This window comes from Sinocyclocheilus anshuiensis, unplaced genomic scaffold (assembly GCF_001515605.1).
Source record: "Sinocyclocheilus anshuiensis isolate Anshui unplaced genomic scaffold, SAMN03320099.WGS_v1.1 scaffold1845, whole genome shotgun sequence".
NCBI classification, from domain to species: domain Eukaryota; kingdom Metazoa; phylum Chordata; class Actinopteri; order Cypriniformes; family Cyprinidae; genus Sinocyclocheilus; species Sinocyclocheilus anshuiensis.
Window position 1 is genome coordinate 147,249 of NW_015540953.1, and position 22,695 is coordinate 169,943.

A 22,695-nucleotide genomic window follows, 5' to 3' on the forward strand; every position below is an offset into this window, starting at 1 on the left:
CAAAAATGGTTCTTCTATGGCATCGCTTGAAGAACCTTTTGAAGCACCTTTATTTTTAAGAGTGTAGATTTATGTGAAAGCAGACCCAAATTATGTCAGTATTCACTGATAATCTTCCAGTGTAGTGAGCTGTTAACCATTGCGACTGGATCATTGAATCCATAGTTAAACTTAAGATCCAAACAGTTTGGGTGCAAAAGAGTTTGAATGAAATTCAGGATAAACAAAAAAAAAAAAAAAAAAAAAAAGGCAAATTATGCTTAGTCCATGCTTAATCCAATTGGCATGCTAGCAAAACATCAAGGTAATGGGTTAGATACCCAGGGAAAAGTCCAAAAGTCGCTTTGGGTAGAATGTCTGCCAAATGCAGAAATTAATGTGCATGTAAAATATTTTGTTTGCATTTTAGAAGTAAAGCTTACAAACATGGAACCTTCAAGCAAATTACGTAAAACTGAAAATCAATAATTTTGGAAAGGTTCTCAAGACATTTTAACAGTGTTTAAGCTTATCTTTAAACCATATAAAGATATTTGTACTTCTCTTTCCCCCCTTGCTTTGTGTAAGATGCCAGGCACACTTGGCTGTTGTTACTAGTTCAGTAATGGGGTCAATCCTTATCACCAAATTAATGTTATGGCAACAGTGACAGAATTATTTCATGCTGTGGTGCTCTTGGCTCAACATTAGCAGCTGCCCTTTGACCAAATAAGTTCTGTAAATAGTTTTTTTTTTTTTTTTTACCAGAACATAAGTCATGTGTGGTATTTTTTTATTTTTTTGTAAGAGACTAGAGCATTATGGACACACAGAAATGTTTAGCCCCCAGACTAAGTTAGTAGTTATTTTTATGATGTGATCTTAGGTCATGAGTGCAACTTTCTTGTGTGTTTTTATGTCTACTCACACCTGGCATCAGTTTGAAGTCATTAGGTGTTAGCGTCTCATCCATTGGTCTTAGGGCATGTATGTTGTTACTCTACAGAACAGAGGCCAAGATCCCTACTACAATAAGTGGGGCTTGAAGTTACAGAAGACTGAGTGATGATAATCTGTTCATGTGAACTTAAGTGGACGCAGATACCCAACAAACAGCACAACTCTCTGGCTGGTAGGCAAAGATATCAGTGCACAAATTACTTATTAGAGCACTCACTTAGCTTAAGTTTAACACTTGATGCTGATAATGTGACAGAGGAAACAGCTAAGAGAATCAGTAAGAGGCGATTGTTTTTCAAGCTGTTCACATTTAATCATAATAAACCATCCCATGGTGCAGTTTAAGTTTTAAATTTAATCCTATGAATTTAGGTTGTCCTGTAACAAATGTTTCTCATTGGGCTAAGCATAATTTTCTTTGTGGTCTTTTTTTTTTTTTTTTTATCCGGAAATGAAATCAATCTACTGTCTTACAACCATCTTTCTTCTATATTTCTCCCTTTAATTCTTTATTTGTCATTCTACTTTTCTGCTGTTGCATTCTGTATTTACTAAATACAATGTGGAACTGAGGTCTTCCAACTCTTCTAACTTCTTTCAACTCTTCCAATTCTGAACCTATACCGTGATATATATATTTTTTCAGGATTATTTGATGAATAGAAAGTTCAAAAGAACAGCATTTGTTTTGAAATAGAAATCTTTTGTGACATTATAAATGTCTTTACTCTCACTTTTAATCAATGTTAAGTGGGTACTTGATGAATAAAAGTAATAATTTCTTTAAAAATTAAATCTTACCTCAATCCTTTGAATGATAGTGTGCATAGGCTAACATTTAAAAATGGTGCAGTTGGAATCGGCCTACTTCAAAAAGAATTACTAGCTCTATTGCAAAATCTAATGCTGTGGACTGTAGGCCAGTGATCGGCTTATGTTTCCTCATTTACTGTTGATGATGTCTTGAACATGGTCTTCTGGATTCTGAGAATAATTTAGATTACTCGTTTTGGCAACCTGCTCTGTGCGTGCTTTCTATTGATGCAGATCAGAAAAGAGAGAGTGTTTTTCTAGTTTGCCCTTATAAGGCTGTACATGATCTGTCTTTAGATGTACTGCAATCAGGTAACCAAAAGCGCAATCTGACCTATATTAAATGTCAAACCTATAACCTTCTGTTGTGGCACTGCTAAAAGGGACCCTTATCCAGTCTTCACAGGCACATTAAACTGTCCTCAGGGACTATCCCCTGTCATTTTAGTGATTGTGTACCAATGTGCAGTTCTTATGTCCATATGGGCATGGAGCAGGAGTTTTTGTTAACTGCAGTTAGGATGGCATGTGTGAACATGACAAACGGAGCATTTCTGTATAGCCATTGTTTTGACCTGCAGTGTTAACCATTTCCCTGCTCTAGGGTGGAAGCTTTTTCAGATTAGGCATTAGTTTACAGTCCCATTCATGTTAAAACATAACATTCAAGAATACAAAGAGTCTGTAGCAGTGTTGTATCTTTCTCGCTTTAAAGCAATATGCTGTTTGGTTGCTTAAATCACTATCTATTCTTAATTTCTTAGAGCATTATTAGGAACTCACAGCATATCAACTTTCAGAGGAACAGGCCCTGAGAAATAGGGGTTAACTGAGGTAGAAGTTTATTTCCATAGTCTTGCCAGGCTGCCACTGAGAATAACACTGATGTGTTTGGCCAGAAATGTTGTAGTGGTTAGCTTCATTCAAATGTCAAGCCAGCAGTAACCTGTAGAGATCATTTGTTATGCTATATTCACATTTTGAGTTCTGTGTTCATGTTCTAACAAATGAAAAAGTTCTCAGCCTGATTTAAAAAGATAATTGGTAATGCAAAACTTGAATGCCAAAGAAGGCCTTTCAGTAGAAGTTAATGCAGTCCATAATATGATGTAGTTACATGAAGCACTACGTGTTTGATTGTTTTCCTCTGATTGATCAGCGATTATGAACTACATAACTATTGAGATCTGTCTGTTCTGCTCAACACAAGACTGATTCATGAAGTTGTCATTGTAGACCCTGTGGTGGTTAATCAGTTTATGTCATTGTCTTTGTAAATGTCTGATCCAGCTGATCTAAATTAGTAGTACTCTGTGTTTTCAGACGGTTGTGTTTTCAGAGCGATATCTGTTACTCTTCCTTTGTGTCACTCTTCCCACGTTTCCGTTTCATGCCCATAATGGATTCCTGTGTTGGAGCCCTCACAATGGGCTTGACTTCTGAAGCGCCCTTTGTCACAGTACTGCAGGACTGCAGCCTGACTAATAAAACATATCTAGAGGAATTCTTCCCATGGTGCTGATCTCATAGCTTTTACACATACTCTTTCGACAGGCTGACAGTTGCTTAAATCAGATGTGATCACTAACACAGTTAGTACTCTGATATGTTGTGCAGTATGGGTATTACTGTTTATCCTAACACTTCCTTTTAAACGGTGTTCTTGAACTGATTCTGTGGTGTGAAGGTCAGTTATACCTAATCACTTATTTTTGTCAAATCTTAGATGCATAGCAAATACCTTGTCTTGAGTTGGAGCAGTGAATGCAGAAACGGAGGCAGAGGCCATGTGTGAATAATCTCATTCAGTGTGACATGAAGAATGTGCCAAGTCACAGTTTCTCTCAAGGATTCTGTGTCCCCTCTGTCATATTTGGTTTTGCCACTCGCTTACCCTCAGATGAACCTAGAGCGATCCTTTCCTTCAAAGGTTTGAACCAATACTGTATAAATTATTAAACTGTGCCATTGCCTTGTTTTCTTTCTGTAGACAGTAATTTAATAATGACATGATAATAATGATATTTTAATGATGTTAAATTATTAAACTCAATTTTTAATAATGACTTTTTTTTTTCTTGAGTAAGAATCCATGTGTAATCAGTTGTCTAAAATGCAAGAAGTCCCTAAAAAAAACTCCCTGTGTTTTGAGGCTTCCCATAGTTCTGCTTTATGATGTGATTTAACAGTAGTAGCTATTGTTGTATGACTGGGCTTGACCGGTTACAGTATATGAGGTTAGGAAAAGCAGCAATAGCAGAACTGTCTAACATATATCAATCATTTGTGTGCTTTGCATTACTGTTTATGTAGGATATGAAGTGCACATGACTTGCTTGTGTAACAAATGAGTTTGGATAAAAGATCTCAGTTCGCTTTAATGTGTTAGTTTGTTTGCTCTAGTCTCTGTTGGTTTACCCTTCACATAAGGGCATCAGAGGAACTTAAAGATCCTTTGGTGGTTACATGTTTGTGTGTGATATCCTACTTTTAGAATATCCCTGTTTTATGTTTTCTATCTCACTTTCATAATCTCTTGCCCACATGCCTTCACTTCTTTTCTTCGCTTCATTCTTCTCTCATGAACACAACTGTGGGTATCTAGGGGAACGTTCAGCCCCAGTGATGTACGGTTTTAGACTGAAAAGACCGGTTTATGGTACCACATTTGCTGACAGTAAAATTCTTGGCAGATCTATTAGCCTGTATAATAAGAGGTTGAATATAATTTATTGAAAGGCTATATGCTTGCATGCAAAGAATGTGTTAAGTATATATTTGTCTAAGTGAGATGTTGAGGGAATTGTTTTAAATGTGTGTGCCACACTCTCTCTCCATGAAACTATACTTCCTTCTCTGTGTGCTTGTGTGTGTGTGTGTGTGTGTGTGGCATATGACATCCTGGCTGCTTGTTGTGACATCCTTCCAAGCAGCAGCAAAACAAAATTTTCATGTGTTCTTCATGAATGTTATTTGCGAATGTATAGTTTGTGTGAGCAAATGTGTTTTTGACCATCATAATGTCTGTGTTCCTTTGACACTGAACTTTGTGTGTATGTGTGTGTAACATTATCAGTAGCAAGCAGATGTCTGTGGTGGACCACATCATTCTCCATGCTGTCATGGACTTTACCGCTGAGCTCAGATGCCTGGCTGAAAACACACACACACACACAATCGAATGACATCAAGGGATCCAGTGGCCAATGATATTCAATTCTCGTGGGACATTAACTTGGGCACATAATGTACAAATATTCACTGTTCATGACCAGTCTGGTTTTGTAAATCAAGATGATCTCGGTGTTCTTTTGAAATTATTATTCATGCCAGATATTGTGGGATATACATCTGCCAAGTTGAGAGCTTTAAAAGTTTAGTAATGCATATTAATATTAACATATGAATTTAACACAAATTAGAGCTTTACTACCTTTATGTGTGCAAGACACTGTTTGCTGAGTCTTATTATGTGTGTGCTGCAACCAGATTTCATAATCGGGTACGATTTTAAAACTCCTGTAGTGTGAGCCCGACTTTAGACCTTTTGAACCAGCAGGTTTAAAGTTTAGTTGCATTGCAAACGCTTGTTTTCAAATTATGCTATTCCCAGGCATTGAGGAATGACTGTTTATTAAGCATCTCTGCAAATTTTCCAAATAAACAGTTGGCAAAAGATGGTGAATCAGTCTGAAAGTATAAGAGAGGCTGTTTGTAGCACACATTGCGTGAGTGTATCAGCTTGCATTAGCTATTTGAGGAAGATCATGTGTCTGCCGTGCCAGTTTCTTTCAATTCTCACAGTAGGCACAGGCTAACCAGCTGGACTGAAAGATCTGAGCATGAACGTGTGTGTGTGTGTGTGAGCTTTAATGTTGTAATTTACACCACCTTAGTGATGGACGTGCTTCCTCTTTCTTTCTCTGTTATTTATAATGTACAGAACCAGTCAGAATTTAGATGCATACATGTTTATTAAAGACCTTACATAAATGGATCTTTATTATTAACTGTTTTTTGCATTTGTAGACGTAAATTGTGCCTATGAAGGTCTTTACAAAACTAAAATTTTAATTTCACACACCTTTTTAATGGATTAGTTGGACCACATAGTGAAGGAAATGAAGGATTTCTCTTGAAGCTGGTTGAGAGAATGTGTAGGCACAGCTTTTTTCTAAAATATATGGAAATAAATCAAATCTGAAATATATTATATCTAAGAGTTTTGGTTTTCTTAGTATTCCCATGCTTCCATTTGTGTTTTTGCAGTTTTGATGTATATGTAGTTGCTCTAAGATGTGAAAAATTGTAAAAAAATGAGTAGGTGTGTCTTTTGACTGGTACGGAGTACAACAATTGTAAATGCTTGGAGAAAATAAAACTCTAAAGGTGTGTTAAATGGTTTTACTTGAATGTGTCATGACTAACCTGTCAAGTCAAGTGCTGAACATGTGAAAGGCATTTATATGACAGGAATGACTGTTTACAGGTAGTCAGTGACACCACCCCTCATTTCCTCTGATTCTGAATGATAAGCCAGTTAGAGAATTCCTAAGATCCGATGCCTAATGATGCCATGTTTTTATCAATGCAAAGGGTTTGCTTGTGTTTACCACCACACAAATTGTACTGGTAGGATCTGGCTTGCTGAGTGAGTTACACTGAATCAGATACTGTGCCTTAGTCATACTGTGAAGGTCAATCTTTGTCAGTAGGTATCTTGATATGGTGCGTTTAAGTTCACTTTGAGAATGTGTCACTGCAATAATAACAATCTTTGCCTCCTCGATACAATTACTGATGCCCTTGTCAGTTGACTGATAAATAACCAGTTTCCCCCCTTTCTCCCTCTTATAGAGAAGTTGTATAATTCCCATGGTCCTGAGCTTCGGCGGTCCTTGTTCTCATTAAAGCAACTCTTTCAGGTAAGATCATGAAAAACACACTCGACAGGTTTTTAAGAGAGAAAAAGCTATATGTGAGTGAGTTGGATAAGGACGATGAGATGCTACAGACAGGTTCTGAAGCCCCCTGCAATGATCTGAATGACCCACCCCTCCGACCCCTCGGAACCCCGTCGATTACCGTTCGATGCAGACGATCACTGGTGTATTTAGAAAATCACTGATAAATTCAAACGTGTTTTTGTGCTTTGTCTGGCACTGAGCCAGAGACGCACTCAGTGCTTTTCATAGACTATATCACAATAATTCAGTGTTTTAAACCACATAAAATTTATTTTAGGTTTCAGACATTTAAATTAATTACTAGCAATAAAGACATTTGTTAAATGCATGGATTTGTGAGTTCGTTAAATACACTGGTGTCTAAGGAAAGCTGCAATAGCCTAATAATCCTTTTAATTAAAATCTGACAATGTGTTTTATTCACATAAAGGTTGTGTAGTTAAACATAAAGTTCACTCTGTTCTTCTCCTAGTTCAAAGGTGACATACTTTTATGTATTTTGGGAGAAATGGGTGAATTCACGTGATGTTAATCCAAAGATCCGATTCTCTGAATGAGCATTATAAAGTTTTGACATTTGACAATCAGAATCCCCTCCAGTCCCCCCCCTGAGAATTATACAATTATACATTATATTTGAACAGGATGATAAGGACTTGGTTCCAGAGTTTGTGATCTCCGAGGGTCTGACGTGTTTCATTAAAGTGGGTGCTGAGGCAGATCATAACTACCAGAACTACATTCTCAGAGGTTTGTACTCCACATCACGTCTTTACTGAAACATATGCAGAACTACTACAAAATAATTCATGCATGCCTCCATTAAAACGTTTAACATTGTTACAGGGTTATTGATAGTTCTTTCACTAATCATCATTTACATGATGACTTGATGTGTGTATATCTATCGGAGTTTCAAAATGCAGTCTAATATGGTGTATTTATTATGCATGAACACCACACATCTTGCATGCAGACTTCAAATAGCACAAAGGATTTTGCACATTTTTGGCTAAGTAGGCCATCTGTAACAGGAAGTTTATACTGGCTGGAATTAGACCAGCAAACAGGAAAGCTTTAGGACAAATCACTAGATCCTTAAGGACATGCCGGCACTGTACAGTAAACTCTGCTGTCCTGTTCCCAGCTCTCAGTCAGATCATGCTGTTTGTGGACGGAATGAACGGTGTTGTGAACCACAGTGAGACAGTACAGTGGCTGTACACACTGACTGGCAGCCTGGTGAGTGACAGCAACACACACACCACAGCATCTGTAAACACCGACCACAATATAGTATTAGTACACTGTTCCATCAGTGGCTGTGTATTAATGCACCTTGACATTTTAATACCGCATCATGCCAGCTGATTAAGAGTCATTAGATCCATGTTCAAAAGTGAATTGAATGTGATAACCATTTGGTTCCTGAGGGCTGGATTACATTTACTGTACATTAACTCACTGAGCAAATGCTTGTCTGCTAAATTATCCAAAGCAACTTACAAATGCTTTTTTTATAGCTCAAACAGAACAGCATAGTGCTAGACACATTGAAGTTGCTTTGGATTAAAGTGGCTGCCAAATGTGTAAATTTAAAAAAAAAGGAAGAAAAGAAAAGAAATGCAGTTCAGCAAAACAGTCAGTTCATCCTAAGGCAATGTAAAATTAGAAAAAAAATATAAGGTTGGCCAGAAAGGTCCAAGCTAGTGCAGAGATGTAGGTGTGAATCTGGAGCAAATTCAAGTATTTTGACCTTTACTCGCAGCCTTCACTTATAATTATTAAAGTTAAATATTAATACTATAGTTTGCCAAATCTACCACAGAAATGTTTATTACTAGTTACTGATATTAAAATGGCCATAATAAACTGGCTGGTGCTGTTGTGCAACCATTTCAAGTTTGGGCCATTGCTCTTGTTGAGTTTGCATCTTTATAAGTTTAAAATATGTATGTATAGTTTGGGAAGTTTCTTATTGCAAAGTTAGTGTGAATCTTTTGACATGAGATTTGTACACTTTTTACCGTAATGGATTCAGTCATCTTGAGCATCAGTTTGAGGTCATATCCTTCTGCATGAAATTAAAGAGGAAGTGAAAACGAGAATGGCAGAGTAATCAAGTAACTATCAGAAATAAAACCTGAACCAGACTGTTTTTTACAACAAACACAGAATACTAGTGGTAAATTACTGTATCAGTGTTGGAGATGCATGCAGTATTTGATTACATTAGAAACATTATAACTCAGCCTCATTGAGGTTTGATCCTGCCATCTTCTGTAAGAGGATGGTAAATGCTGCCTCTTTTATAGCCTATTTTTCTCATTCCCTTTCTCTTCAGTCTCGGCTGGTTGTGAAGACGGCTCTGAAGTTGCTGATAGTGTTTGTGGAGTACACTGAGTCCAACAGTCCACTGCTTATTCAAGCTGTCAGCATTGTGGATGGCAAGAGAGGTTAAACACATTTAAACATTCTCTCATAATACTGATACTCTGAATCCATCATGTGCCATTCATTCGTTTTTTCTGTCATTATCCTCACAGTAACTTTTTATAGAGAGAGAGCTTAAGGTTTATGTTATCTTTTTCAGGTGTAAAGCCTTGGGCGTATCTAACAGAGATCCTGTCAGAGAAGAATGGATCAGACACAGAGCTGCTCATCTACACCATGACCCTCATCAACAAGGTAAACCACAGATTACACACCCAAATCTACAACCGTGATGCACATCAGCACAATGTTGAGCCTAAATGTCCTTGATGTGTATTTATCCCTCTTGCTTCCCAGACTCTGTCTGCACTTCCCGATCAGGACTCATTTTATGACATGACAGATTGCTTGGAGCAGCTAGGAATGGAAGGCATCGTCCAGAAACACATGACTAGCAGCGGCACCGAGGGTGACCTTAAACAACAGTTCATCATTTATGAGGTAAACTCCCAGTACACATCAAACACTCCATATCTCCAATATATAGACTTTTTAGTTTGGGGTCAGTAAGATTTTTATTAATAGTTTTATTTTTAATAAAGAAATTAATGCTTTTATTCAGCAAGGACACATTAAAGTGAACAAAAGTGACAGCATTACATTTATATAGATTTCTGTTTAAAATAAATGCTGTTCTTTTGAACTTTCAATAAATCAAAGAATCCTGAAAAAACTATTACCGTTTCCAGCACAACAGTTTTCAGCATTTGATAATAATAATAGTAGATGTCTCTTGAACACCAAAACAGCATATTTTAATGATTTCTGAAGGATTATGTAAAGACGTGGCTGCTAAAATTTCATCTTCAGGAATAAATTACATTTTTAATCACATTAGAAAATGGTCCTTTTAAATTGTATTAATATTACAGTAATTGTAGTAATTGTCTTTACGGTCCCACTTTATGCAGTATTAACTAAGTGGCCTTAACTGCTAATGTACTTACATTTAAATTAATCATTTGATGCAATGCACATATTGTGTACATACATGTTTTTACCTTGTACTTATATTTTAAAAAATACCTACAGGTAATTACATCTGTAATTAACCTAGCCATACCACCAAACCTGTCCTTAACCTTACCTGTATCCCACCACAATATCAGCAAAAGTGTTTTGCAGTAGAATATGAACACAATTTTTTGATGCAGGTACATAGTAGTTAAGGCCACCTAATATAAAGTGGGACCGTCTTTACCATTTGTGTGATCAAATAAGAGCAGCTTTGGTGAGCATAAGTGTCTTCTTTCAAAGTCTTAGTTAAAAATTCTGACTCCAACCTTTTAAATGGTAGTATAACTCTAAAAATACTGAATGATTTCTGTGTTTTGTATATTATGTAGAATGCCCTCAAGAATGAAGATGGTGAGATCGATGAAGGGGCACCAAATGTCCGTAAAGACCGAAGGAAACTGACACCCAGCGAGCAGGAGGGCAGGAGGAGCCGACGGTCATCTCACAATCTTACAGATAGTTCCTTTCGACCAGCTTCCCCAACTGTATCAGTCTCGTCTAACAGCCCTACCCCAGGTATCTTCAATGCAGTCTCTCTCCGTCCCTGTTCTTGTACCTTGTGCTGTCCTCTGAAGGGCCTGTCTCACACATCCAGTGTCTGCACATTGTCATTTCAGACCTAATGTTAAAAGACTATAGCATTCATTCACACTTCACTTGCACCTTTTGTGTTTCAGAGGTGATGCGAACAGCCTTCCCTCAGCTGCCAGATTCCTCTTATTCTCCTGTTCCTGGCAGTCCTGTGTTGACCAGTCCCTCCTCTATGACCCCTGGCTCTCCCACTCCTCCTGTCACTCCGCCGACTAATGGAGCAGAGTCTACAGATACAGCTGAGCAGGAACACAACTTGTGAGTATTAACAGTGCAAATATGTTTTGTATTACTAAGCTTTTCAATAATCTAACAGCAAGGATGCATTGAAGGACTTTCATACAGCAATGTGATGTTTCTCCACTGTGTGGCAGCGTAAACTAAGCAGACCTTTCAGTCGTGACACTGTAGGAAAGAAAAGGTTTAATTAAGGATGATTTGTAGCCTTCACAGATGTGAATCCATTCTGAGATAGATTATTCAAGTAAGGAAAATTTGTGTCTCAAGTTTTCACCCAACAATAACATTCATTCATTTGTTCATTCATTCATTCATTCATTGGTTCATCTCATGGATTCAATTCATTAGGGATGCACCGATACTGGTATTGGTATCGGGCCCGATACTGAGCTCCTGTACTCGTACTCGTACTCGTTAAAATGCCCCGATACCAAACGCCGATACCACACAACATGTGATAAGTGCCATATTCAGACAAAGAAACACTTGTCAACAGAACAACAGACAGCAGAATGGAGTTATTAGAGATTAAGGATGTATACGAAGTATATGTATGCAATGAATATAATGTTAAACATTCGGTATTAACGTCTGTATAGCTGGTGTGCGCGAGCTGATAAGCAAATTGAGCGTGCGTGAGTGGATTGAGCGCGCGGCAGCGCAGATGCGCGAGTTTGTCGAGTGAATATACCTTTCTCACAGACATCACTGGAAAGTTTGTAGTTCGGTCGGATATGTCATAATAATTTTTCGTTGATTGTAATCCATTACATACCTTTCTATCAAAGTTATATAACATTATCAAGCTGAATTTGTTCTGACACAGTTTAACTCTGAGTTCTTGTCATATTTTATTACCATTTTCTAAACTATAGCAAATAAACTTTGTTTATGTTAATGTGATAATGTGAGAAATGTTGAAGGTGTCTGAATAAATTTTGGTTTGACTGTATCTATTTGATAAATGAAGTTAACCAACTAACATTATACATACTCTTTTGGTTTCTGTACCCAATATTTAAAAAAATGTACAAATGCAATAAAAATATTGGTATCGGTACTCGGTATCGGCAAGTACCAAAAATAAAAGTATCGGTATCGGGCGAGTACTGGAAAAAGTGGTATCGGTGCATCCCTACAATTCATGTTTGGATTGTATGGATTATTAAGGCAACAGCTTTTCTGTTTAGTGTAATGCACAATAATTAATTTTCAAACATATCAACGGCAGTCCCTTTCATTTTTTCCCCCAGTTTTAGATTTAGCAAATTTAGTACTTCAACTTAGTTGACAAAGCAACATTTCTATTTATTAATTAATTAATTTATTTAAAATGATTGAACATGACACGGACACCAGTATGGATAAATTTTTTTTGTTTGTTTTTATTTATATAAAATTAATAAATGACACCCACACCAGTATGGATTTTATTATTATTTATTTTAAATTCATTAATTAATTCTATTTATTTATTTAGTTAGTTAGTTGGCTGGTTAGTTAGGCGGTTTTTTTTTTTTTTTTTGCCTGACCAAACATTCCTTCCAGATTTGTGTTTGTTGTTTGACTATGTATTTTTGTCCTGTGTGGATGAGGGTATGATAAAGACACAATCCTGCACTCTGATGCTGTCTTCCTTATGTAGACACACAGCATTTATTCACACACTAATGTTGTCATCAGTGCAGTCTTTTAATGTAATGTTTGTCACATTGGAAAACTATACGATTAGCACCTTCCTACTTTACCTACTGTGTCCAGCCTAACTGTGAATCTGCTACATGTTGCACGGTCATTATCAGAGGCTTTACACATGACAGTGATTGATACATGCAACATTAGTGGTAAAAGTGACGAGTATTAATTTTCCTGTCTGTGTAGGTGAAGTCCTTAGACAGGTGACCTATTACTTTGATTCATGTAGTTAATGCTTATTTTATTTACTACGCTCTGGGTGTCTTATGTAATTACCATGTGGCACCCAAGATGCACCACAAAATGATCGACCATTCTCATTTTTCATAAACCATTTATAAAAACATAATTGTGCATAGAAAATATAGGCTACTATTTTGTTATATTGATAACGCAGATCTGCATCACACGTGAGTAAACAGCGTTACGTTGTAGTTACATGTATGCATATAAGCTTGTGAATTTCATTTTACATTTTCAGATTGTCAGGTGTTTCTGGTTTTTGTAGATGGGGTATGTGAGAAGTTTGGGTTGGTTGCTTCTCCCAGTTTGCCCAAATCACAATGTGCTATTTCAAATGTTGCCTTTGGCCAAAGTGAAATGTCTTATTGAGTCAACAGTCCTTGCACATATATGTGGAAAGTGAATGTTTTATTTGGGAAGCTTTCCTCTCTGCGTAGAGCTACATGATTGTTTTCTAGGGTTGGACAGGATGTGTTTGGTCTTAAAGGTCCAGAACTGGGCACAATTGTGATCAGCCTATCAGCTCTCTTGATCTGAGCTTGTGTTTTCCTCTAAATATTTTGCTATTTTTATGTGACGTCCAGTCATAAGCACAGGCATTAAATCCAATAATACAGCAGTTTATACTTTATTTTTACAAGATATGATCACTTTAACTGCATATACCTAGTTTTATGCATATGCATACATAGTAGTACATAATTAAATGGCATAATTTATATATAGAATACATAAAGTTAGCATTATTTCTAAAACATCCATGTCGCATAAATGATCTTTAAGGAGAAGTATTTGTAATATTTGTCTAACACTGGTAACCATTCACTTTAGTGTATCCTTAATTATAACAATTTCTGTTCATATGCTGTTTTCCTCCTCTTCTAATTCAGTGCTGCATATTTTCTCAGTGGCTCTGGGTGGTTGGGACTGTTTCTCTGATTCTTGCTGATGTTTTGGTCTTGTCAACATATTAACGCTCTGTTTGTCCATGTAACCACCACCACTGTTCCTCCTCTTCCTCTCTACTTCCGTTTCTTCCCTCCCACAATTCCTCGGTCATTCACTAGGGGGCGCTCTTTTATGAGTCAGTACATAGCTCACATGGGGATTTCTAGACGGAGGTTAAAAAAGGAGAGGTCTATAACAGAGGAAACCTCCAGCATCTCCAGCAGGTCTGTATCACATTTAAATCACTTTCTGCTTTTGAGGACTAATTGTTTGGTGTTTGTTGAACTTGTCCTGGCTACTGATCTGATGCCAGTTTAGAGCTCATATTATATTCAAAGTAATCTGGATTTTGGATTGAAGTTGTAGATCAGCAAGCCAGAGTAACTTCAACAATAAATTCATCTCATTTCAAACTTTCCTGAACTAACAAGAATTACAACATATAACGCTCATGCACATGTAATAGTTTTTTTTCCAGTGTCTTTTTTTAATATCTGACATTTGACAAGGTGCATCACAAATATACAACCAATGGCCACATAAAACAAGACTACAGAATCTGAATATAAATCTTACATAATAGCACTCTGAACAAATGGAGATGGGGTTTTTGCAGTGAGTAGTTGGCAGTGGCGGCAGAGGATTATTGTAGCGCACTAAAGAAGTCCTGAATGCTGCTCTCTCGAGCAGAACTGCAGAAGAAGCCTCTCACAGCTTTCTGCTCACTGCAGCCGTGATGTCAGCTCATCTGCGAAATGATAAATAAAAGTGCTGACTCTAATGAAGCAGCAGGAGGGTTCAAAGTGATCCATCTGAAGAAACATCACGTACAGTATATTAGATTAGCAAACTGCTGTTACAGCTGGCCAGTGCTGATAGTCATTTATTAGTTTATGAAATGATACTGATTTAGTAATAATATGAATTTGAGGCATTCATGACTATACTACTACTACTACTTATTATTATTATTATTATTATTATATGTAGAATTTAGGAAATTTATGCTTCAGCAAGGATGCATTAACTTGATCAAAAGTGAAAGGAAAGACTTGTTTTAAAGACAAGTTTAAATTAAATCTGTTCTTTTGAACTTTCTATTCATCAGAGAATGCTGAAAATGTATCAACAGTAATAATAATAAATGTGTATTGGACACCATTTCTGAAGGATCATGTGATGCTGAAGACTAGATTAATGGTAAAAAATCAGTTTTACCATCACGGGAATAATTTACATATTAAAATGTATTAAAATAGAAAACAGTTATATTGTTAAAATGCACAATGTTACTGTATTTCTGATCAAATAAATGCAGCCTTGTTGGTAAGAGACTTGCTGACCCACAAACCGTTTAACGGTAGTTTATGTCGAAATTAACCAAGATTAATAAATGCTGTGAAGTTATTCGTTGTTAGTTCATTTTATCGAAAACATTAACATATGTTAACCTTATTTTAAATTATGTTTTTCTCAAAGGAGCTGTATTAGCATTGTACCTGTAAGGAAAGCAGAATATGAAAATTAGATGAAACAAAGCAATGTGCCTTCAAATGTTGTGTATTTTGGAGTGGATAGAGAGAGACGCACGTTTACTGACATGCACATTCTTTTTGTGTTTGTGTATGTGTGGACCTGATTTACATCAAACTGCCCATAGTGTGCTATAGCCTTTAGCTTGCACTAACTAACTGTCTCTCCACAGAGCGTCTTTCACAGAAACAGACTCTCCTCAGGAGATCCCTTCCCAGACGGGAGCAGAGCAGCCCAGCCGGACGGAGGGAAAGCGAGTCTTCAAGTAAGCAACTGATCCTGTGATCCTGAAAAGGCAGAGGAAAGAGATGTGAAAGGAGGTGTAGCAATAAGAGAAGGCAGGGCATGGGAATATTTTGGGAAGAACTTGAAGGTCTTGAAGGAGCAAAACAAGGATGAGTTGAATGGCGTGAGCTGTTTTGAACAGTGTGATCAGTGATAATTTATATGGGAATCTACTGTTAACTGCAGTTATAGGAAAATAGATAAGTCTTCCATTTTTGAGGTGTCAAAAAATACTGAATTTACTAAATGTTAAAGTGTTTAGTTAATTGTTCTCAACTTATAACTTTAAAACTATCTGGAATTGCTACACTGAGGATTATTCCTCTTATTTTCCCTCCAATGCCTAGGATCAGGTGTTTCTTACTTTTATCTTTCTACTTCTACTCAAATATTCTTTGCTTGTATTTTTTGTAACAGATTTGCTTTCTTTAATGTTCTTTGACTGGTCTATTTTTCTTTCTGTTTTTGCCAATTACCTAATTTACCCATCTTGTTTTCTCTGTCTCCTTTTGTGTGTATTCTCTCTCTGTCTCCCCTGCATCTTTCACTCCTCTCCTCTCTTCTCTCATAATATTTGGCACATCTCCTAATCTCTTCCTCCACTGCTGTGGCGCCCAACATTCCTGCGCTTTGCTTTTCTCTCTCCTTTTACAGACAGCAGCAGGCAGACAGTGTTTGGTGAGTAGCTGCAGTGTGGCCAAAGAATGTGGCTTTTGGAGGTGCTAGCACTTTAAATCATTCTGATGCTTAGTCATTTTGGTGAGACAAAGTCATAGAGGGAGAATTGGAGGAAACAACTACTGGCTGGAAATTTGAGAATAAATTGAATCGATCCATTACATCTGCCAAAGACTAATCCACAAAAAAAAAAATTCCAACAAAATTAAGAAGTTTTAGTAGATATATTTAATGTATGTTTAACTTTTTAAACTATAATTTTTTCTTTTATAGTTTGCTATGCTACTTGGATATTTATGATTTCTGATAGTTCTGACATAACATATTTAGCAACGTTTAGAAGTGAGAGAATTACTTTTATTGTCATGAATGGACAATAATTCTTTCCTCTGTGGCCTCTTCCCCCTCATTGTCATTCTTTATTCTTTAAAGTTCTTCTTTCATCTCAAGTTGCTACTCAAAGATGCCTTTATCTCCTGCCTTTTTATGGGCTGCAATCATATCCCCATTCATGGAAAAAAAATTGCTATTGTTGAAATTGCCACAAAAAAAAAAATCCACAAAGCATTTTTTTCAAAGCTTAAAAGCCAATGTAATACCAGATGTGGTGTAATGTGAACAGGTTTTTCTAAAGGTATTTTCTATACATTTAATGAGCCTTGTGCAGTGTAGTGAACAGGAGTGATATGGGCAAAGTGTGTAAATTGAAATGTTTTTCTTCAGTCCAGAGAGTGTGAATAGAGACTTGCCAGTTCTGAGGAATTATGAGTAAGTATACAGCAGCTCTGTATGGTTACAGGCTCTCTTTCTGCATACATCAGCATGCAGCCAGGTGTTTGGGGGCTAACTCAGAAACTGAGGCTGTGTGTGAATATTAACCTTTAGTTTGGCTATTTATTTTTAATTTCATGTAGTATGATCCCTATATTAATGATTCTACATAGGTAGAATTAACACGTATTAATGCAGTGGCATTGGGATTAACAATTACATTCTTATCTACTGCCTTTAAAAAAAAAAAAATCTTATAAAAGATTTCATCATCAATATGTCGTTCATGTGAAGCAGTTTATTCTCGGCGCACATGCTTCAGCGTAACACTGAGTTTACCACAGTTCTTCTGGTGGATCACTGTGGAGTTAATCAAACCTGATCAGCATGGTGGTTATTGAAACAAGTAATCATACAGAAAATTTGGTTTCTACATGTATCTAAGCTTAAAAATTAAATTGGAAATTGTGGGAAATAATTTCTAAGAATTTATATGGTGGTGGTTGTGGTGGTGGGCTTTGTCAGACACAGGGCTGGATTTCTGTGATAGGACACAAGGGATTGTTTTTAAAATGCATTTATTTATTCCATATTGCTTACCTGTGCCTTTTTTGTGTGAGTGAACATTTTTTATCTGTTTTCTCTTTGCAATATAACTGCATGGTATCAAACAAGCGTATAATAACCTTTAAAATAATATTTTTTTAGTGTACTAAATAGAAGAAAAGTCTGGACAAACAGAAAGTTTTCAGTCCCAAAAGCTTAAATTTTTTACTATATGCCATTGTGATTTGAACTAGTTTATGGTTTCACTGTATTCTGCAACCACTCATTTCAGAGCAGGTCTACTATATATAACTTATCCTCAGAATCAGAACACTTAATGTCACCCAACCCTCCATTTACAGCCCAGTAAGTGAGTGCTTCTTCTCCGTTGGCTTTATAGAGACGATTTCTTGCGTAGTCTAGCTGCATCCCAGTGGGAGAAGAAAAAGAAGTCATACGGCGCCCATGAGAGACCTTCTCTAAGCGAGAGTGTGGCACCTACAGACATAGAGGCATCTACTGAAGCCGAGCAGCCAGTCTCCAGCTCAACCACCACAGGTGCTGATATCCTGACCTTCTGTTCTTTACAATGTCACACTGTTGTCCTTTACAATATACATTGACTTCTTTCTTTTTCAGTCTTCTGCATTCCATCTTTACACTACTCCTTGTCTCTTTTTGTCTAGTTGTTCTCTTCCTCTGCTTGTCTTTCTATCTATCAAGACTCCAGTCATGATCTGACATGTTAAACTCTCTGCTTTCCCCTGATCAGTGAAGCTTTAATCCCGAATGCATATGAGTGTGTGAGCGTATTTGTGGTCATTTATTTGTCTGTTAGTATGTGTGAACTGTCATGAATAATTGCGAGCTTGTCTACACTCTGTATGTCAACTTCTTGAGGTTATTGCACATACTGTTAATTGCCAAGTCTGGAATGTGCTCTGATTGTTCTAGAGCAAGTTTGTCACGATTATGTAATGTGTCCTGCTGAGATTCATAACTTTCAGCAGCGTTCCAACTGTGATGGTTCTGACTGCTTTTTAGAGCTGCACACTTTTAATTATTGCTTGTATGCGTGTCATCCGGTTTATGTCAAGCATAGATAGGAAGTTGCCTAACTTGATTAATGTTGTAAGGTTGGGATGAACTTTTTGTTCTTCTTCTGGAATCATGGGTCTTACAGGGCTGAAATTTGCTAATTAAGTGTGAGGTGATTGATTGTTATGGAAGCAGAAATGCTAGTTGGACAACTGCATGCATGTATGTACCTGCTAGTCCACATCACTGCTGTATCTAAAGAGCTATATCTCATCAAGAGTAAATTAAATGCACTAATAAACTACTATATGCAGGGAAACTATATTATATTACTATATTATTACTATATTAAATTGATGGTTCACCCAAAAATAAAAATGGTCACTTTTTCATCCTCATGTTGTTTCATACCTGTATAACTTGCTTTCTTCTGTGGAAAACCAAAGATATTTTGAAGAATGTCAGGGTGCTCATTGACTTCCATTGCAGGGACAATAACATTGAGAAAAAATAATAATAGTAAATTTCAAATTATTTTCTTGAAGACCGACAGAATTTTAATTTGGGGGTCAACTATCTATTTGTGTTGTTTTGTTGTTAACAAAAACTTTGAATGAAACTATTAATGAATCCTTTTTTTGGGGGGGGGGGGTTAAGAGGAATAAAGGTCAAATAAAATCTAAATATTACATGAAAATAATATTTTCTTAATTAAAAATGCATTACAAATGGCAAAAGCACATAACAACTAGAACTTAATGTTTTAAAATTAAAACAGAAAATATAAAAATAAATGCTAATTCAAAATAAATAATGAATGCCATAGTATATAAATAATATTAAAACTAAAACTAATATTAAATTCTTTTGAACTTCCTTTGGCGACTCCTTGTTAACAAATGCATTTTCTCAAATCAAAACTGAGTAGATGTGTGAAGTAGATTAGCAGAAAAGGACCATCTTTTAGATGTTAGTAGTGTGTTTCATGAGGTGTTACACATTCAAAACAGTTATGTGAACTTTTATATGGAATTATGTAAAGTTTTTGTATGGTTTACAAAAACTGCTAGATCTTTCTTTGTGAATTTTTTTTGTTTTTTTCCCCAGTGTTTTCCAATGTGTGTATGTGTGTGTCTTGCAGGATCTATTAGTGGTCAGGAATCTGAAGAGGTAAACTTGACCAGGCACACCCTGGAGCAGCCAGAGGACACAACAACAGCCCACAATGAAGCAGGCAAGAAATTCCATTCCCACCACAACCCTCTGTCTCTGTCATTCTCCATGTCATTCATACTGCTGCTCTGTCTGCCTAAGACATGAAACAAACAGTGTCTTCCACATGCCTAATTCAAAGCTCACCCAGCCTTCACTCTTAAACTAGAGTTCAGTTGTATTTATTGGCTTTTTGAGACATTTTGTTTAAAATTAATTTAAGCAACTTGTTTCTTTAACTAAGCATCTGTTGACAAGTAGGTTTCGTAACCTGGTTTCTGCCCATTGGTGACACTGAGCAGTAGTCAAGCACTTCTGTGTGAGGGCTTCTTTGAGAGGTCAAGAGCTTTATTTCAAGCAGAAATCTTCAAAGTGGAAATATGTGAGAGTGATTCCTACTCTTTAGTGGCCGTGCTCCAAATGACACAGCCGCTAACAGGCCTTTCGTCCAGGGAATGTAAATTAGCTGAAGTAGAGGGCAGAGATGTAAACTGTTTAGATTTGGAGATGGGGATATCCGTTTTGGCATGTAGAGGTTTTAGGCAGTTAGCACTACAATGCCTTTAGAGCCCAGATGAGTTACTGCTATTAGTCTGCACTGGGTTATTGAAACTAGAGGATGGTAGCCTGTGGGAACAACATGATCTGTGCTTGCACTGGGCATTTTGAAGGTAGGATGTCTCTTTTAGCCTGCTGCTATTATGCTGAAAAAAGATTTTTGCTTGATTACAGTGCAAATGGCAACACTGTTGTGTTGCATACTGTACTTTATAGGAATTCACAATATACAAATTCTGACCAATATCAATAAGCAGATTTATTTTCATGTTTCATTTCAAATTTCATTTTCATTTTAATATTCTGTACTATTTTTTTTATAGAATTTTCAATCAATTGAATATAAAACACAAAAAAATTAAATCAGTCATTGTAAATTGCTACAAATTAATTTAGGCATCATAACATTATAACACACAGTAGTACAGTATGAAAATGGATATTAATTTTGAGATTTGCTGAAGATTACATTTAACTGTGGTCTTAAGTTGTTTTTCATACACAATTTTTTTATTCAGTATAATCTATATACACTTTTTCAGTATATAATTTTTTTTGTTTGTTTTTAATACTTATGTATTTTGGACATGCAACAATGTTTATTATAGAACAACCATAATACGCATTTTCTTTTTCTTGTCCATGGACTGCAGATTAAATTTATCTCTGTAGATAATTCTAGGGCAGTCATGTCCATTGTCTGTTAAATAAAATACTAAATAAATAAAAATATTCAGTATCAACCGTTACTGATAAATAATGATACAAAAAATACTACTCTATACTGTATGGTACTGATATATTGTGCATCCCTAATATTTTTCCTTCAGCACTGAATGTTTTTTTTGTTCCTCTAGAGGGGGGTTTGCAGCGTCAGGGCAGTGCAGTGGAACAGCACAGCACCCTCTCTAATGACAGGAAGTTCATGTTGGATATGCTCTACTCCAAAAACAGCACCACTTCTGGAGGCCTAAAAAGTCCTGGTCTGGAAAGTGGACCACTTGAGGACCATGGGATCACCAGTATGGCCGGACGGCTCTCCAGACTGCAGTCTTGCACTTCTCAGCCCACAGAGGACACATCCAGGCGGGCGGACCTGGAAATCCCTGAAGGTACTGCTCAGGCTGCTCGTGCCAGGCTAGCAGAGGAACAGAGCAAGAAGCTGCGTCCACAGTACAGTATTGAATCGGAGACTCATTCACAGAGTTTAGAGAAGACCATGATGACGCCATTATCCAGGGGTAGTCAGGATGCCTGGGAGAAGCTGCAGCCCAGCTCCAGACCTCTGCGGATTAAAGATCTTGACTTCTCCGATCTGATGGAGGAGGAGGATATCGATGTGCTGGATATAGACACTTTTGACACTGGTTTGCCTAATGGAGTACCGCCGCCCCCTCCTCCAGTGCCAGGACTGGGCTCAGCTCCCCCACCGCCGCCACCCCCTCCTCCTCCTCCTGGACCTGCTAGTCTGGCTCCACCCCCTCCTCTTCCACCTCCTCCTGGAGGTTTGAGTGTGCCTCCTCCACCTCCAGGACTCCTCCCTCCGTCCCCGTCTCAAGGGAATGATCCGGCTATTCTAAAGAAACGGAAAATGGTCAAGCTGTTCTGGAAGGAGCTTAAGCAGCCCGACAGCCCCAGGAAGTGCAAATTTGGGCGGGGCACAGTTTGGGCTTCACTTGATAGGGTTGCAGTCGATACAGCTAAGCTGGAGCACCTGTTTGAGTCCAAGGGAAAGGATCTTCCAGTAGCAAAGGTGCGACGGGCAAACTTTTTTTTTCTCCTTGATCAGTATTTATTTAAATTATTTAATAATAATAATAATAATAATAGGAAGAAAAATAATAATTATTTTTATTTTTAATGTATTTTTACAAATTCATCCTTGCACATTTGTATGCATTTACAGTGAATGTATACAGTCTTATGCATCTTATACCTACAAGTAACAAATAGCATACGTATGCCAGACAACTCAAACTGGCAAACTTGTTTAAGAATAAAATATTCAGGATTACACAACAATAAATATTTAAAAATTTACTAAAGTTATTTTTCTATCAAAAGATGATAGGTCACCTCACTGGGGGAATACTGCTATTGAATATATGGATGAATAAATGTTAAAGCA

General features: G+C 36.9%; 1 protein-coding gene across 6 annotated transcripts in view; it reads left to right on the forward strand.

The window, feature by feature from the left end:
* The window catches only part of LOC107689971 (FH1/FH2 domain-containing protein 1-like), a 59,048-nt gene that overhangs the window by 22,540 nt on the left and 13,813 nt on the right, over positions 1–22,695 (forward strand). For 3 of the 6 annotated variants that reach the window (XM_016488179.1, XM_016488180.1, XM_016488185.1), the window contains exons 4-18: positions 6,610–6,677; positions 7,364–7,469; positions 7,867–7,961; positions 9,064–9,175; positions 9,313–9,407; positions 9,510–9,653; positions 10,559–10,745; positions 10,907–11,078; positions 14,066–14,170; positions 15,652–15,744; positions 16,419–16,442; positions 17,166–17,210; positions 18,160–18,317; positions 19,939–20,031; positions 21,425–22,320. In XM_016488179.1, the coding sequence (XP_016343665.1) occupies positions 6,610–6,677; positions 7,364–7,469; positions 7,867–7,961; positions 9,064–9,175; positions 9,313–9,407; positions 9,510–9,653; positions 10,559–10,745; positions 10,907–11,078; positions 14,066–14,170; positions 15,652–15,744; positions 16,419–16,442; positions 17,166–17,210; positions 18,160–18,317; positions 19,939–20,031; positions 21,425–22,320 (2,393 nt within the window). The remainder of the gene's footprint in view (positions 1–6,609; positions 6,678–7,363; positions 7,470–7,866; positions 7,962–9,063; positions 9,176–9,312; positions 9,408–9,509; positions 9,654–10,558; positions 10,746–10,906; positions 11,079–14,065; positions 14,171–15,651; positions 15,745–16,418; positions 16,443–17,165; positions 17,211–18,159; positions 18,318–19,938; positions 20,032–21,424; positions 22,321–22,695) is intronic. The other 3 variants (XM_016488181.1, XM_016488184.1, XM_016488183.1) reach the window with 3 other exon arrangements.